This window comes from Astatotilapia calliptera, chromosome 3 (genome assembly GCF_900246225.1).
Source record: "Astatotilapia calliptera chromosome 3, fAstCal1.2, whole genome shotgun sequence".
Lineage (NCBI taxonomy): Eukaryota > Metazoa > Chordata > Actinopteri > Cichliformes > Cichlidae > Astatotilapia > Astatotilapia calliptera.
Genome location: NC_039304.1, coordinates 11,756,202 through 11,775,490, shown reverse-complemented (window position 1 = coordinate 11,775,490; position 19,289 = coordinate 11,756,202). Strand labels below are relative to the sequence as shown.

At 42.7% G+C, this 19,289-nt stretch overlaps 1 protein-coding gene across 3 annotated transcripts in view; it reads right to left on the bottom strand.

The window, feature by feature from the left end:
- Positions 1-19,289, bottom strand: part of LOC113018600 (ADAMTS-like protein 1) — a 102,332-nt gene that overhangs the window by 49,512 nt on the left and 33,531 nt on the right. For 2 of the 3 annotated variants that reach the window (XM_026161740.1, XM_026161739.1), the window contains one exon: positions 16,098-16,214. In XM_026161740.1, coding sequence (XP_026017525.1) covers positions 16,098-16,214 — 117 coding nt within the window. Of the gene's footprint in view, positions 1-2,781; positions 2,894-16,097; positions 16,215-19,289 lie in introns of those variants that run through there. The other variant, XM_026161743.1, reaches the window with a different exon arrangement.

The window sequence follows — 19,289 nt, the reverse complement described above, 5'->3', positions numbered from 1 at the left end:
AGCATACAAGAGAGTAGGTAGGCCTGGGTTTGAGTCTGACCTGTGGCTCTTCCTCGCTCTCTCCCTGCTTTCCTGTCTATCTACATTACCTCTATATCTCATAAGTTATGGCACACCCTACATAAGCTGCCTTTTATTTACTTGATATCAGATCAATACAAAACTTTATCTAATATCGTACAGCACTAGCATTGAGACCATTAAAAGTGTTAACAATGTATTCTCCTACTGCCTTAAAACTGCACAGCAATGTAAGTTCAACTTTTTGACCATTTTAAGTCCACTATTAAAGTACTCAAAATGGTCAAAAAGGTTGGAAGTCCATTCGATGATTCGAGACACAGCTTGTATCTGCCACCCTCCAGTAGTAAAAATGTTAAATCAAATAAACCAATCAACTACAGTGCAATTAGATTACATGACGATCATACACAGTATATAAAAAAGAGGTGAAAATGTTTTCCAGGTCTTGAAAACTGGGAGTAATGATTGCACAAGGAAACGTCAAATTATCTCTGATATGGAGTTACATGTTTAATAATAGGTTGCTGCTAGCCTTGGAAGCCTGCATCTCTGTATTTGAGGGTATTGCGGGTAACGTGCTTGTGTATGCAAGAGTGAGAGTGAAGGAGAATAAGGGGAAAAAATGTGAAAGAGATGAGAAAATGAGCGTCTACATGTATGTGTGCGCGCCGTTAGTGTTTGCTTTGCAAGCAATAATTCATTTCATGCAACGCAATTTGACAAAAGACAGTTTATGTGGCAAAACATCCACCTTAGGCTATGTTTCTTTATATTACTGGATATTAAATCAAGTTTCTCTCGCACAGCTTACACAACAAAGCCAGAAACCGCACACTAATGAGAAGAAACTTTGTGTATCTTCCTTTAAGGTTAGCGTCAAGTCGAAGCTTGCCCAAGAGATGGGGAGTAAACATTTGGGTGCATGATGGAAGAGTTATCGCAGAAAAATAGCTGCAATAAATCAGTTCACCCATATGCCATCCTGCTATCCCATAAAAACCCTTATACCATGTTTTTAAGAAGCCTTTAGGCTCACAGCTGTCTAAGTATGCTACTGTAGTGAACTCCTAACTACTGAAGTTGGTTATAGGTAGCACCTCTGGCAGTAACAGTGAACAGCACCAGAGGAGAGATGAAAGATTTTCCTTTGCTTTACCTTTACTGCAGCCTGCATACTAGATCATCTTTGGGCTATGCATGAATTACAGCATGGTTTCTGATATAATTGCATGAAATTCTTATTCTAAGTAGTGCAGTCTATGGATGTGTGTTAACACAGTGCCATGAAGTAATGAGCAGTAATTGTTTCTGCCCATCAATGTGGGAAGGGCCATGAGGCTATTTTAAAAAATTAGACAGTGAGAGAGATTACTGACAACTTGAAAACATTCAAGACCATTGTGAACATTCCCGATAGTGGAATTTCCAGGAAATTTCCTCCAAGATCAGACGATGCAATGCTTAGAGAAACTGCAAAAAGATTATACCAAAGTACTGCGAGGCCATCTGTCTGACAGCTAAAGCTTGGCTCCAACAGGGAAATGATCACAATCACAGCAGCAAGTCTACGACAGAATGACTGAAAAAAACAAACAAATTAAGGTGTTGCAATGGCCCAGTCAAAGTCCAGACCTCAGCCTGGGTGAAATACTGCGCTGGGATCTCGAGAGAGCTGTGCATAAATGAATGACCACAAGCCTCAATGTTGCAAAGATGAGTGGGCCAAGATTCCCCTGCAACTGTGACAGAAAACAATTATTACTAAAGGTGGTTCTATAAGCTATTTTTCACACATTTGATTTTACATTTTGGAGTTTTTGTTAAAAACTCAAACAAAATGTTGCTGTTTATCTGAGATTCAAACTTTTTTTTAACAATGTCCTGATACATAAATCCTTAGAATTGAAAGAGGACGTACATCTTCTTTGTTGCATGAGTTTGCATGTTCTCCCCGTGTTTGCATGGGTTCCCTCCGGGTACTCGTCTTCCTCTCACCATGCAAAGACATGCAGTTTGTGAGGGTAGGTTAATTGATTAATCTAAATTGCCCATAGGTGTGAGTGCGAATGATTATCTGTCTCTGTGTATTAGCCCTGCAACAGACTGGCGATCTTTCTAGGGTGTAACCTGCCTCTCGCCCTATGACACCTGGGATAGGCTCCAGCGCCCCCGCGACCCTGAAAAGGATGAGCGGAAGCGAATGGATGGACCTGCTCACAAAAACAGTTGTTTTTACCTTCCAGTCTTTTTCTACCACTAAGATAACTGTCCTATAATTAAAAACCTAATAAGTATTTGTAATAAGTTTATAATTCATGATAAGGACAAAAACAGTGGTGAAAGAATAACAATCCTTTAACACGCAGGGACATTTTATTTGTATATCCAAAGTATAGAATTTCTAGAGTGGCATTTAAGTCAGACATACAGAGAAAACTCTGCTCTGATGTTATTTTCTACTTTTATTTCACAGCCAACTTTATCACTGTACTGACTTTTCAGCCTCTGACGTGATCGATGTTGTAGCCGTCATAGCTCAAGAGCAGCATCTTGTGTCTCAGAGACAAAACTGCAAGTTTTTAAGCTCATCATCAAAACTCCTGGACAGGTTTTAAAAGAAACTTTGTGCAATGTGAAAGAACAAAATAATAAAAGACTACATCCATTAATAGAAAACATCTAGAGAACAGCACACAGTCCGTTGAGCTCCGAATATCACTTTTAATTAGCAGCTCCCTCCCACACGTGTGCACATACATACAAAGAGTCCACGGGTGATCCATGACGCACACTGATGAGACATGTCTGCATGTCTGGGGTGGTCTGAGCCCTCTCAACTGTGGCAGAGGTTTACATAAACCCCCAGCTTCTGGCAACAGACACAAAATGAGAGGGTGTTAAAGTAAATCTTCCCTCCCTCCCATAGAGCAAACACGCTCGTACATCACACACGTATTTACACGTTTTAAATCATTAGCAGCAACTGTAAACATTACAAACACTTTTCCCACACTTTGCTGCCGTCATCAGATTCTTGCAGACAGGCGGCGAGGACACACAAAAACGATCCGAGAGCCAGTTAGTGGGGCCCGAGTTTGCGTGCCAGACGGGAGCTGCAGCCTCAGCTCATCTGGTGCGGCTCGGTCTGCTTGGTGTCTTTTGCCACGTGCTGACGTGCCGCCGTGCAATTGAGGGCGAAACAGCGCCAGCGCCTTAAAACCTCGCCCTCGTCCCCCTCCGCTTCCCATCCCTCCATCATCTATAGCATCGCACCGACGGAGCGGAGGAGAAGCTCATCCACTGCGCTTCAACCCTATCATTATCCCAGTGAGGTCATTCAGAAAAGCTGCTTGTGAGAAATACACTCGTTTGTTTGTGGTTCGGCCTGTAAAACCGAAGGCGCCACAAATCATAACCGAACAGCACAGAGCACGTTTTTAACATGGAGGAAATAAAAGTGCTGAATGCTGCAGGGGTCGAGAGGAAAGAGGATGCTTCCCCTTGTTCTTTAATTCTGGTTCAAGATTTTCTTTTCACTCCTGGGTGAGCGGAGATGAGCTCTTGCTTGCGTTCCGTGCAATATTAATGATTTCATCAGTGATCAAATGACTGATGGCTTTATATTGTTCTGCAGATTTTCACATTTGGCTCTGCAGCAACAAGAAGATTAATCTCATAAATCACAGACTGACTTTTCCTTCCCCCCTCAGACACACGTGTAACAAGACAATGCAGACGTTTCATTGGGGGACAATGTAACACCAAACCAAACGGTTGTCTTTAGTCAACTAGCACCCTGGCTCTCAGCCTGAGGCCTCCAGGCAATGTTTTCATCACAAGACCTTCATCGTTCACTATGGGGTCATAAATCTGGAAGCTTCAATACTCCACTGGGTCACCTTTCACTAAGATTTGGTTCGGGATTTAGAAAGGAAGAAAAAAGGGGGTTGAAAGGAATCCAGGAAATCTCCACGTCTGTTGTGGGAAGGCTACAATTTGCCTCGAGCACCAGATGCTGCTCAGTACAAGAGGTACATTATCATTGTCACTTTCATTGTCCACAATCTCGTTGTACATGTACAGTACAATCACAATAAAGGGCTGTTCTATTATATTCTAGATATGGGTATTTTTATATATTTGTGTGTCTGTGTTGTTTTATTTCTACTTCCAAAGGCATCTCAAATTCCTGTCATTTCTATAATGTCTGGTGAAAAAGAGCTTTAGCCAATGCCCGAAATTTTACTGGTTCTTTAAGGTGAACAACAACACATACACACACTGAAAATTGTGTTCTTTTAAAAAATAATCTAACTTACAATCTTACTGTTTATTGTGAAATGATCTGGGAGAAATCATCTGCTTCTGAATGTGAAAAGAAGTCCAGTTGCCTCCAATTTAAGTGCTTAAGACTCAGATGCTATATAACCCGTGTCTGTCCTGGGACAGGATGTTCATGAACCATGGGCGTCCACATGTACAACAGGCTGAACAGGAAAGCCGACACAGAGGATGTATACAAGAAGGGGATCAGCAGGCTCCATTTCCTAAGGAACATGTTCAACAAAATGAAGTTTTCCTATCACTCACTTGTTGTGAGTGCAGCACACTTTACTGGGGTCTGCTGGGAAGGTAGCATCGGAGCTGGAGACACCAACAGACGGGATAACCCGAGCAGGATGGCTGGCTCTGTGATTGGCTGCAAACTGGACACTTTTGAAGCTGTAGCGGAGAGAAGGTCACCGAACAAACTTGCCTATTCATCACGCTCACCGCCCTCTGCACCTCTTCCTGGACACGCTGAAGAGAGTTATTGCATGCGGTATGAAAGAGTCCCTGTAGCTGAATCAGTGTGTTAGAGAAGGAGGTCCGCTGCCACAAGGACAGATACAGGAAATCTTTTATACCACGGGCAATAACTCTCGACAGCGGCACACATCTGTCTCGCAGAGAATCATCTGTCAGCGTTTTATTTCAACCCTGCTCTCTCACATCGCACGACACACACTGTGACACTTTATTGCACTCCGCTGTTTATTGCACATATTACATGCACATGATGTTTAGAGAAATAAGTAGAAGCTAAATATGGGACCGATTGTACTTTTACTTGCAGGAAAATCTATGTGTGATTAAAGGACCCCATCAACCATCCACTGCCATCCACACATCAGCCAGATATCCCCCAGATCTCCCCCAGAGTGAAAACTGGCACGATCCTGTACTTTTTCAGTATCTTAACAGTCATTTGTCCTAGTCTCATTTGTTTTGATGAGGTCTCTCTTAAAAAGAGGCCTAACCAGAGAACTGGAAAAAATAAAGATGATGAGAGGACAGCTACACAAGTTGGAACAAATATCTCTAACTGTCATCTGACCCGTGCAATGGGAAGATAAATAAGATATCAGAGGTACAAATATAGCTTAATTGGTCCTCCTGGGACCTGAGCGAGGCAGTTTCTGCATAGCAGTGCCTTGAATCTGCCATGCATGTATAGTTATGTGCCAGCTAGAGCCCTTTTTCTGCATGACTCATATTTAAGGTGTGTGCAAGTGTGAGAGCATCTGAAGGGGAGAGAAACGCAACCTAAAGAGATCCTTAAACCGTGTTCATTTGACGTTAAAGGCTTACCTCTGTGCTGTATAAAGGTTTGGTTTAAACTATGCCTTCTTGTGTTGCAAGCATTGTTCACTTTTCAGCTTGGAAGAATGTCAGGGTCATTTTTCAATTTTGTGGTTTGTGAACAGATTACATTCTCTCCCAGCGCTCCCTGAGAGCAAAAACTCTGTGAGCGCCTGAATGTGTTTGAAGGTCTACACGCATATACTGGATGGTCCTGATTTTCCCATGTTTAGACTTACGGTACTTATGGTACTTACACCAGTTTGCAGTTATTGGTTCTCAGCATGAACCAGAGGGAGACCACCGAGTTTAGGACCAAACCCGATGTCCATTACGCTTTAAGTCATCCAGCCAAAGAAGTCAAGTTGAGAAGCATAAAATCTCTCATGAGTATGTAACTTGTGTAGAGACAAGCATCAGGGCTTTTTGCCCTGCAGAAAAACTGCATTTAAATTACATTTTGGAAACAAAGGCTTTGTTATTTAAAGCAACTTAACCATAAGGTGAAAGACAATACTACAAAAGCTGAAAAATGCCTGAGCAAATCCAGGCCCCTTTTGTTAAAACTATTGCTGCACTTGATTGAGATTGACCTGGTGTAATTTAAGTTGTATTAAACAAGCTCACAAGGAAGATGGATCACACGATCATTTATAAATCACTATTAATATCACCTTAGGTGGTATGCGTAAGTATTTACAAATCTCAGCATGTTTTTTAAAAGAACAGACCCTCCTCTTTCTGTTAAATACTGTATTTAACTGATATTTTGTGCTGCAGAGAACATCACATCAGGAAGAAAGATCTCTATTATAAAGATTTCTGCTGAATTATACTAAATTTATTTAGTTTAGCATCTGGAAAAAAACACAAGAAAAAAAAAGGAAAATACTCCTGTTACCACTATTTTTAAAGAATTATATTACTCACTGAGGTTAAAGCTGGAAGCACTATTTCCCTAAAGAAAGCCGTAGCTACAGAGGGTAACATTTTGAACTGCATCTTTGCTGTTTAGCCCGCTGTGTGGTGGCTTCAGCTGTGGAAAATGTCTGAATAATAATCTGTGCCCTCGTCACACTGGTCACTTGGACACTCAGTTACGCGTGGCTGCTGGTAGTCACTGTGAAATTGCTCGAAAGCACAGAGACCAGTCTGTGATGCCCTGATTCACTGGTTCAACCCCAACAACATTGGGGATGTTTGATGATACGATGATGCACCAAAACCTCCTTGCGCATACAAGCAAATTCCCACCAGTGTCTGTAGTTTAGACTGGAAGACACTGATTTGTACACACACACTCACTAACTAACAACTAGCCGGTGGAGAAACATGAACCGTAAATAGAGAACATTTTTTTCACACGTACTACTGAAACCAACACGTCTCAGTCACATTTTAGGATATCATGTGAGCAGCTTTAAAAAACAGTGAAACAAAATATTTTTGCTATAATTTCGTATTCTGGAGGGAGTTTTATCTTAGTCTTAACTTGTGTTTCTTTTGGCTAAATTCAACTTTCTTACATAAAAGCAGAAAACACACTGAATGAGGGTGTATTTGAACATCACATCACACCAAAGGATTCTTATCCAACAGCTGCTACTTTATGACTCTGTGCAGTCTGTAACTACTTGACGATGGTAAATACCACAATCAAAGGTTGTTTGATCCAATTTGCAGACCTCTCTGCATTCTGTTATGACTATCCAACCTGTGAACTTTAAATCGCAGTTCCAGTAATCGACCCAGCTGTGCTGGCAGACCTGTGAGAACCAGAAGAGGACACGGCTGTCCGGAGAGGAAAATTGTGAGATATGTATGTTTGTTCTCCTGCTTTATTGTACATGTCCACCAACCAACACAAAGAGTAATTAGAGCCCACATTAAAGACGCAGATAGGCTTTGGGTTGCAGGTTTCCCACTTCTTAAGGTAAACTCTGCTACATAGGTGGCAGGGATCCTTCAGCAGCAAGTAATTACTGCTGTAACTCAGGTTAACACTATTGCTTACACTGTAGATTGGCTACATACTGCAGACTGACTGAGCCAAGTGGCCACTATAAGCAAGTCATACAGAAGCTTACTTTGGAGTGCTACTACACTTATTCCAGTTAGTAACTCCTATGTAGTAAGTCAGGAACCACAAGGTGAAAAACAACTTGTCCCAGAGACAGTTTTATTTAACAGCAGTAAGATTTAGGGTGAAGGATTCACATCCAGAAGAAGAACTACTGTGTCCTTACTTGGCTAAAACGCCCTAGATTTGAAAACTGTGGTAAAAATTTAAATGAGCTTATTACACTCCTATTTAAACAGAAAGAAACCACATTCATGGCAAGGGCTTTTAATAATCTTGCCCACACGCCCAAACACACATCCGAAGCCAGAAAATTAAAGGCCTAATCGTAACAATCACCTCCACTTGGAGACAATTAGCGCACGCGGTGCCAAAAACCCGAGTTAAGACATCCAAAAATTCCTGGATGAAACTCGCTGGCATCAACACGTCGCTATTGTATGAGTGTTTCTGTTTGTGTCTGTGCATGCCTGCGTAAATGCACAGCGAATGTGGAGAAGAATACAAACATCTGCAGAAGGGAGTGCAACCTGAAATGTAAACAATTAGAAATCAATCACTCGTCCAGAAAATCTGTGCGTGCCTTCACACGCCAACGAGGAGCAGATACTGCGCAGAGGGCGAGGAGGGACGAGCGTGGGGGGTGGGGTGAAAGCTTAGTAGGAGAGGGAAGATTTTCCCATTAATCAAAGGCACAGTTCTGTGTGTTGGTGCTGAACGCTAAAAGGCGCCGAAATCACAAACACATGGATTCTTCATAACGCATATGCACATGTCAGCATGCGAGCTACGGGACTACGCGAGGGTACGCTGTGCGAGTGTCTCCCCAGATGGGAGTGTGCGTGCATCAGTAGCCAGCAACAGACACACCACTGGCTGCATGCACAACACCCACATTTGTTATGTGGGTGTTGTGGTGAGGTCTTGTCCCTGGTGGCATTACCTCAGCAGCACCACTCCAGTACCCACAGCGCACGGATGTGAGACCACATCAAGCGGGGGGGATGCATTCGCTGTGGCACGGTTCGGGCCAAGGATTTACTGAACACATATGCTGATGGAACAAACACAGGGGTGAGAGAAAGATCCCTCGTCCAAAGCCACGTGGCTTTACACCACATTCACCAGCACTCAGCACTTTCAAGCCTCCAAACAACCCTCGCAAGTGCCAAACACCAGTCAGCCAGCCAAAAGCGTACAAGTCCAGAAGACACATGGCTTGTAACTCACTGCTTTCTTCTCAGCTTTTCTCTTGTTTTAAAGAAAATCAGCTCTTGAATTAAAGAAAAAAAAAGGATTCCTCTGGTTTGTCACAAACAAATTTCAACAAAGTCGAGGTCTCTTTCAGACTCCCGGCTATGTGAAAACAAACATTTACATTTATGGCTAACTGGACTCACAACAGTAGTTATTTACTCACTGTTTGAAATCCAGGTTTTTCCAATCCAACTCGAGCATGGGCTGCTTCACATCGGGGCAGTGTTTTGATAAATAGTCAATCGCATGCAACGTGAACAGATCCAGAGGAGCTGATTTCTCTAACAACAAGTTTAATAATGAAGAAATGTGAGAGAATTATTTCACAACCGAGTGGTGAAACAAAGCGTGCTTTTCATTAGGGCATCATACAGACGAGGGGACTGTGTGAGAAAAAATTTTGCTGTCTACGTCTTCTGCTCTTTGGATTTGCTGCATGTAGTGAAACAACTCAGTTTACGTCAATAAAAAGAAGCAAATGTTAAAAATATCAGCGCAGTGTGTCCAAGTGTAAGATTCCTTCCACTTTTATTACCATCATACCAAAGGTTAAATGGGGTGGGGATGGTGGTGTCCTTGGAGATTTGTTGCTTGTTTGTACAAATTGAGAACATCCCGGCAGAGACTGAAAATTCTGCCGTTTTTCTGTGGAACTGAGTAGCTGACACACAGCATCCTCTTTATCCAGTGAGACCTCACTTGGGTGAAAAGGTGGAGGAAATTTCATTTTGGCAGTAACATACCTTTACAATGTGCATATTAAAATTGACAGGGACATAAACCGGTGAGTTTCTGGGCAGCGACTGGGCTCGCACAAACATTTAAGTGTTTAGAAAGTGTAATCACTAAGTGCAGTAAAGTGAAAAGTGAAAAGATAACTGCCAAAGCTATTACGTATTCTTGTGTGAGCCATAACTTAATGTTAGGAGCCTGATGTCAGAAGTAGCTATCAACTTATTAAACTCGCTTCCATCTTTAGTCTGACGTTGCTTCTGTCCTAACTGGATTAGGCAGGTTTTCCATAACCAGTTGGTAGAAAGCATCGCGTCCGCCTAACTCCATTTCAACATGCTGGTTGTTCTGGGGAGATGGCAAAGTGCGTTTTTCTCCATTTGGTGAACAGCAATGCCTTTTGAGCGCTGAAACACAAGCGACCACTGTCACTTCAACACATCCCTGTTGTGATGCTTGACAACACTTGACTTTGGCATTAACTCTGCCCATTGCGCTGACTTGCTTATCGTTAGTACACCAAACAGCACTTGCTGGACAGATCTTTATTTTGAACTGAGAAAAATCAGTCAAGTGCATGAACGTTAGTTTTATATTAATGAAGCTCATGATTAAGTTCAATAAGGAAGATCTAGGATCACTCATCTGAAGGCTTCGGTGTTTGGCTGCTAGTCTATCAATTTCAATACTGACATCATGACTTTAGTCCAGGGGTGGGGAACTGCAGGCCTCAAGGGCCGCTGTCCTGCAGGTTTTAGACATCACCCTGGGTCAACACACCAACATACCCGAATCAAATGATTATAGTTCATTGCCACACCTCTGGAGAAATTCAAGACATGTTGAGGACGTAATATAGCCATTTAAATTAGCAGTGTTGGATCAAGGACACATCTAAAAGCTGCAGGACACCGGCCCTTGAGGCCTGGCGTTCCCCCACCCCTCCTTCAGTCCAATCATCTTTTCCACCGCCTTATTTGAGCCAATCAGCCTCCACTCTCTGTGGTTTAAATCCCAGTGTCATTCTTCCATTCAGACTCTCATTCATGCCACCCACGTCCTTCGCATCTCCGCCTCACCCGAGTTATTCAGAGCTCCACCCAAGCCTCAGTCTTCCTCTTCACCACCAGCATCTACACTGCGGGGGTTCTCCCCTAAATCCTACCACCGCTGGGATTTCATTCTGCCATGATGGGTCATGGGAGTCTAATTGCCAAATGTATTAATTGAGATTTATCTAAAAGTGTTACCACTTTGGTAACACCAGGTAGTTTGTGTTTCCTCATGAGAAGTGAGGCAGGTGCTTATTACAAAGGCACACTAGAGAAGGTCATACTTTATTAAAATTACAATGTTAGTCACCTATTTTAAGATGATTTATAGTGATCTTTTCCATATGCGTGCTCAGGGTGCTTGCCCTGCCTGACAAAATATTGCATCATTCCAGCAGCACTTGAAACATGGTTCCATGCTCATGTGCAGGAGATATTACCTGGAGTCTTGGAAGGTTATGGGCATTGTTATATGCACTGGCTCAATTTAAGTAAATTTCATCACATCAAAAGCTCAGAAATTCCTGATCGCATTTAACTTGACAATGAAGTCAAAAAACCTTGAACGTAAACACCCTCTCTGTCAGCCAATTCTCGCATTAATGAAGACAAATGAAGTGTTTAATTGTGCAAGACGGTTGCCCTTTCCACCTGGCACAACATGCAAAACACAGCTGCCAAGTCAGCATGCAGCTGAGCAATGGGTTACTTTTTCTGTAAGCTGCTGCTGCCACAGCCACTGAGCGCTCTCCGTGCGTACCACCCAGACTGGCCCTTGGCCCTACAAGCCCAACCCCAATTACTGCAACCCCCGATACCCTGCCAAAAGGCGGAACCACTCCAGCTCCTGTTCACTCTGAAGCTTCTCAAAAAGTGGGGGGAAAAAACAACCCCGACAAATGCTGCCTGAGGTGCAATTGAGCATGTAAAGACATTAAGGCTTGAATTTCTTGGCGTGTGAAGAAGCGAGATAGACTGAGAGCAGACAGGAAGAGACATTTCACTTAAAATTTGATCAAAAGCAGCAATGGGTGCATCACAACCCACCAGAACCAGAAAAAAACACTTTACAAGGCAAACAAACAGTTTGTCACAACAACAAAAACAGAAGAAACTAAACGACTGCTTACTGGAAGTGTCCCACTAAGCCATCATTGATAACACCAGGGCAATGGGCTGGGTCAGTTGGACTGTGCTCTTCTTGCCATGACAATTCAAAATGTCTCATGTGGAAACGGTTAATCCAAGTACTTTGTATACTTTTTGTAAGGCACTTCTGCTCTTCTTCAGTATGAATTGTGTGTGCAGTGCACTTTAATTTCCTCTGGTATGGATATTTTTGGAAGGTATGGGTTCAAAATCTCATTTCTGTATGTAATTTGCCGGATCTCCCTGTGTCTGCCAGGGTGTTTTTTTCCAGGCACTCTTCATTCCAGAGTCCAAAGGCATTTAAGGTGAATCAGTGACTCTCAAGTGGCAGTGGATGTGAGCCAGACAAAGCACAGCGAATGAAGATCTGTGCGCAATTGCGGTGTGAAGCACCGAGTGGTGTCCTGACATGTAAAGAGGCAACCTTTGCTGACATGTTATCCACAATTACCTAGTTAGGAGCTAATATGATGTGTGCAGCATATTCAGCTTGTCCTTAAACTTTGAATTTGTCTGCCAATGTTAAAGAAGCAAAAGTGCTTTCATGCAGATAAACTCATAGCAAAGACACTCCTGCCAGCGAGAACTTCACTAACACACAAACAAAGTATGAGGTGACATTTGCACACAAACACACGCGCACACACTAACAGAGGGATCAGCTTTCAGTAATCTACTTTAAAGTTGCCTGCTGACAAGCTGATCGTATTTGGTGTCTAGACATAGCGGCTAAAGAGAAAACCGTGTGCTCTCTCTCGCTCTTTCCCTCCCGTCTGTTATTTTGACCAAAACAGCACAAAAACATATCAAATCCTGAATGCACTAAATGCTTTCAGATTGTGGCAGATCTGAACTGATGGCAGGTCAGTTTAGCACTCGTGTGCACTTAGTCTTGCTAAAATAAGCATAGCTTATTGCATTAACCAAATGCTACTTCAAAGCATGCATGCAATGATCAGCATCAATAATGCTATTAGAGATGTGCATGCAACACATGCCATGTGCACTAACCAAGCCCCGTGATATCACGAACGCTCCAGAGAAGCATGACAACATTTCTGCATCATGGTCGCTTTGTAACTGGAATAATTTTTCATTTATCATTTATATTACATAAATATATATTTATTTCTATATAAAAACCTGCACGTTGCACCTTCACACCACAAATGTCTTAAAGTAGGTTTAAAAAGAACAAGGAAAACTAAATAAACACAATAATATTCCCTTAAAAGTAAATAGTGTCCAATGAGTGCGCTGCTGTGGCAGAAGTTTGCACTCTCAATGTGTTTAAAGTGTGTATTTTTAATAATTTGGAAAGTGTGTTCGCTGATGATGGTTTTAGGAGGTGTTCCCGATGGTTTTGCATTTTCCTTGCATATGGCCAGACAACCTATCGATGACATTGTGAAGGTAGATGACTGAATGTTTCAAAATTCGATATGTTAAAATGATTTGCAGTTAAACAGGATTTACGTTATTTATTTGTGTTTTATTCTTTTGTATAAATGAGGTAAAAATGATACGTTTTCATCGTTTTGAAGGATTTTAGTGAGCCGCAGTTCTTTAAACCTCAGCAGATCAAAGGAGCACGCAGGGAAAATAAAAATATTCGTGGCCAAACAAAGAGCAGGACTAGCCAGTGCTAGATTTATGAGCAGATTTTCTGTTTATCTTCACATTCTCACTCATTCAGTCTCATTACAAGGAAAAAAACTTTCTCAGACTAAGCCGCCAACATTTCAGCCACCAGACCCCCTGCACACTTTGAATCAGGAACTTCTCAATCCCATAAATTTACTTAATATATGTTTATGAATGCTGACAGTGCTACAGTAAGCGCATGCCATCATATAATGAATATGGGTTAATTAACAAAGGTATGTTAGACCTCAGCTGTACGAGACAGCTCTATTCCATTGAAGTAGATCGCGCTGAGGCTGCCAGGAAAAACACTTTCCTTTGGAGAGAACAATTCATCTGCGGTTCTCTTGGGGGATGGGGTAAAGGGTGCTGGGGAGGTCAGTCATATTGCCCACCGACCAACCCTGGCATATAGTCGTGAAAGTTAAACGAGAGAGAAAGGGAATATACTTTAGAGGGGATCTGCCTCCTGGGTCACTTGCTAATTAAGCTGCATTTATCTTGGCGTTGAGTCAACCTTAATATTGAACCTAGATCCAACACAGAACAGCGCCACAAGCACACAGAGACTGAAAACAGCTGAGTGCTGAAAGGAATCGCAAGTATGGCTCCTGGGAGTCTGTGAGCTCCTCATCTGAAGACACATTAGCATCATAAATTTAGCAAAACGCAGCATTTGTAACGTCAGTTTAAGAAATCCTCTATTTCTGTTCTGCTATTCAGTTAAGTAAGTAGAAAAAAAAACTGTAGATTTTATACATGCAGGTTAACTGCTGGTAATGTCTGCTTTGGCCTTGAATGTTCTCTAAAAGTCATTCTAGATCATGACAATTTCGTTCTACTGGTCTGTCATCAGATTTTACAGATTGCAGCTTTCTATCATTTCATCTAAAATAAAGAGGCAGAAGTGCTTTTCCCACAGAGTTAAGTCATTCTATCTATTTACAGTAAATGTGGGGCTATCACAACCAAAGCACCTGTGTGCTGAATGTAACAAAAGTCATTCTAATGAAGCCTATAAAGAGCAGCTGAGGCTGGGATGGCATGACTACAGTATGTCAGAGTGGTTACATAAATACTCTCTGTATGATGTTTGGCTTGAAAATCATTTAAAAAGCGGTTCGTGCAAATTCAAACATTTGCTCGAGGTCAGTGCGTCATAAATCACACTGCTGTTTGGGTTCAGCATGAAATCCAAACGCTGTAAAGATGGCGTTTGTGGTTTCTAACTGTAAACATGTATAACAGCATCTGAATTCTTGACTCCTTATAGTTTCTTTTTCCCGTTAAATATTTCTCCGGCATATAAAAGTTAAATCATTTAAGGGCAGGTGGTATCTAGAGTTCACACGAACATTACAAAGAAGGCGTGGTCAGAACCCTCCCAAAACTCAAAATGACCTTTGCCCTTTGCAGATCTGTAAGACTATCCAGCACATGCAAGTTGTCAAATAAGTCCTCACGATCCTGCTTGAAAGCACGATGGCGAGTTCAAGCAGATATTTTATTTCAAAAGAAATGTCACTGTTTGATTAGTGGTGAGCATCTGTTGAAGGCTGGTGAATATTCAATACGTTGAGGTCAGATGGTTATTTGCCGAGGCGTGGAAACACGTGTCTGAAGGACTTTCTGCAGAGGTCACAGAGGCACGTAAACCAGAAAAATGCGAGTGAAGTCACGTCAACGACAAAACGTGCTCACAGAAAACACAAAAGCGCAACGTAAAAACTCACCTTGAGCTAACTCTTGGCGCTAACGTAATATAGTTAAAAAGCCTTCAATCACTTTTAAAAGATTGCTCTGTTATCACACCAGGACTAATCCCATCACTGAGGATGAGGATACACATCAATGCCTGCAACAACATCAGTTTGACACCTTCATACCTCCCTCCCCGACCGCTTAGATAAAACATCTGGGAGAGAGATCAGCTGACAAAAACTGCCACAGGCAGGAATCATGTGTCATCAAAGGTGATGGCAGAGCGCGAGGAATGCGATGGGGCACCCCACCCCCGAACACGCAACAAATGTTAGTGCGTTTGCGTGTGCTGCCCTGTTTTGCATCAAGCTGGGTCAGCCTGCAGTCAGATTACACCTCCTCTCCCAAGGTCCCACAATCATCATTCACTTGCATTCATTACTGAGGTGTAACATAGATGATTTTTCACTCCTCTGCTGCGAAGTGTTATGTAAACACACTGCGATAGATTTATTGGCTGTTTTAGTTTTATCTGACATCTCGATTTATTTAAATGCGAGTTCTAAGGGAAGGAGAATTGGATATTTGAAGTTTATGTTTGAAATTAAAAAGCAGGAATGTGGGAATTCGGTAATAACCAGCTAGAACCCCCTTAAGGTCATCTGGAAGAGGCTGCCTTGGTTATTCCCTGGGTCCCCAGACATGGGGAAGCTGCTTTTACCTTTTATGCTGTGCTCCTGCTTTGTGTGGCACATTGTGTTTTCACCTGCAATAAAACGTGCTATACATATTAAGTTTTTGCTAACAGAGATGAACGGCGATGCTTTTAAACTTACCGGGTCTTCTGGTTTTTGGCCGCCATCATGCAGAGGCTCTTCAGCAAGGTGATCTCGCCGAATCAGCGTGAATTCCCTGATGAACACTGCATCTCCATTGTTGGCCCACACGGCAATCTGAAAAAACAAAGCCACAGTAGCAAAAGTCCTTTGAGTTAAAACACCAACAGCACTGGTGAGACAATTTATGGATTCAAGAATGCTTTAAATGAAATTCTCGTCACATCAGCAGATGCCCCAGCTCCACCTTACGGTGTGGGAACAAGAACAGCTGCGTCCCAAAGTGTCAACAGTCATAGCTATTTGTAATGGTAGCTGACGGTTGCGCAACTTTTACATAATCGTACACAGTTCACACTGCAATTACACATGATTGCAGAGGTGTGAAGACAGGGCAGGGTGTTAATGGAAGCCTTTTGAGAGCGTGTTTGCAGTGATGTGATGCAGCTGAAGGAGGCAGTTGCAGGTTATTATCAAGCTGTGCAACAAGTTGTTGCAACGATATGTTGTCCCTCTGGAACAATGATGAGATTTTTTTTTTAATTAAGCAAAACTGTTGCTCTTGCTGGGCCTCCTGAGGTCTGTTTTTTCTTTTCTTTTTGGTTTCTTCTCTCAACCACACATCCCTCCTAATGATGGGAATCATTACAGGCTCTGGAGGAATTCACAGCACAGGAGATCTGATATCACAAGATGTAGTAACCCACATCTTCAGTCAGGAGAGACTGGTGGGGGTGAAGGGTATGTTGGATAGGGCCCATTAGCAGCACAGCAGGGCCCGCATTCTGAAAGACGTGCAGATTCACTGAACGGGGGCCTTCAGCTGCTATCCTTGGGTCATAAACAGCCCTGTAATAACCCGGGTCGAGTGCCTGCCTCCCGGGCCTGTGCTAAGGCAGCACGATGCAGGGCTGTGCATGTGGGTTTGGGGCACTTGAGGCTCAATGTAGGGGGTTGTAGAAATTTTTTGCTGAGGCGAAAAAAGCGCTGCTAAGCAACTGCAGCAAAACTTACGCTGGCTCTGTGTGGGAAAGAGCCGCAGAATGTGCTCTCAAATAAGACAAATCAAATCTGGTGTAAAGCCCCACACTCAGCACCGCTTAGCTGCAGTCACTTAGACTGTGGGGGGCTTCTGTAACAACTCATAAGTCACAGCGTGGCCAAAAGCCTCCTTGGATGACAGAGACCATAATACACAGGCTTGCTTTTGTTGGTTATGGAGCTGAAGATGTGGCAGCTGTTGGGCCAAGTGTAACACTTCGGTTTATACGTGTCTGAAGATGAACAAAAATAAACATTTTACTTTAGACTGTTTATAATTATTCCAAAGTGGTTGCATGTGGGAGTCTGCAAATCCAGAAGGAGACAAATGAGTGTGAAGACTCACTTGTTAGAAAGTGGTAAAACATGCTGCTGGAAATTTCCAACCGTGCCTCAACAGTTCGAATATCTAAGATCTGTTATGTCTATGCAAGTGAATTCAGCACATTTTAACATCCACCCATTCGTTTTCTTCCACTTATCCAGTTCAGGGTCATAGGGGCTAGAGCCCAGCTGTCATAGGGTGACTGGCAGCGTGCACCCTGGACAGTTTGCTCATCTGACATTTGAAACCAAATAACTGATATGGAAACCTCCAAAACAGTCTATTTCTGAGCATATTGCGCAGGATCTCTAGTCATATGACTAATGTTGTGTCCTTTCTGCTACTGATGCTGAAAAGTAAATGTTGAAGAACCACGCACTATACCGGAGGCTGAGCAAATACCCAGTAAGTCAAGCGTGCAAACATTAAGAAGCTCTGCTGATGTGTGTGTCAGCTAACACGCTCCACAACTTGACTGCAAATGAAGGCCGTGCAGACAATGCAACAAATGTTCCTTCTTAAAACAGACCCCAAACCACAGAAATTACCTTATTGCTATTTTGTAAAACCAGTAAATAACTGACACTGCCTCTGGATTGGCAGACTGGAGCAATGGTTCCCATCTTTAAGAAGGGGGACCAGAGGATGTGCTCCAACCTACAGGGGGACAACTCTCCTTAGCCTTCCTGATCTATGCCAGATATATGCCAGGGTACTAGAGAGGAGAGTTTGTCAACCCTTGGATGCAGGAAGAACAATGCTGATCAAGAAAAACTGGACTCGCTTAAAATTGGGCATGCATGCAGCAGAAATGAGCTTTCGCCAAAGGGTGACTGGGTTCTCCCTTAGAGATAGGGTGAGGAGTTATTCTAGAGGGACTCGGAGCCACTGCTCCTCCACATTGAAAGGAGCCAGTTGAAGTGGTTTGGGCATCTGACAAGGATGCCTCCTGGGCGTCTGCTAGTTGGAGTGTTCAAAGTATGTTTGACTGGGAAAAGGCCCTGGGGCAGACCCAGGACACACTGGAGAGATTGCATCTCTTGGCTAGCCTGGAAAGGAGGAAAGGAGGAGGTAAATAGGGAGAGGGAGGTCTGTGCTGCTTAGGCTGCTGTCCCTGTGATCTCTTTGGATAAGAGGAAGAAAATGGACAGATGGATGGTCCCAATTGGGAAATAACAGATGATGAAGCAAAGCCTAATTTGGGGTGTTTATATCCTATGATAGGTTAAAAATCTAACTTTAACCTTTAACTTTAAAGATCTATGAGTATTCAAGTGTTTTCATGCACCTGTGACATATCAGTGGGTGATGTCAGGGTGGCTACTTCATTTTTTAATATATTTTATGGATATTTTTCAAATAAATTAATATAAACAGACCTAAAAAGGGCGTACACTCAACAGAGTACACAAACATGACTCTGCTAATGTCGCTCCGTGTCGGCCAAATATGGGAATTAATGAGTGTGTTAGATCTTTGACAAGCACAAATGTTCCAGTTTATGTACACTTAAAGTTTGAAGTTTGGAGCCAACTCCAACTGGTATTCAAATATCTAAATCTGCATTTGGGTTTAAATGCAGTGTGTGTATGTGCGCGCGTCAATGTCACAAAGAGCAAGGGTGAAAGTAAAACAGGGAGCCAAGATGGTGATTCATTAACCTCCAAGGCGAGTTAGATTTCAAAGAGCACGTCTCAACCAAGGAAGAGGAGAGGAAGTGAACTCCGGGGCAAGTTGGGTCTTCAAAAGCACATAATCAACAGTAATAACATCCAACCTGATATTATAATTGAGCTTTCCTATAACGAGGTGCCAGCTTCCACTGT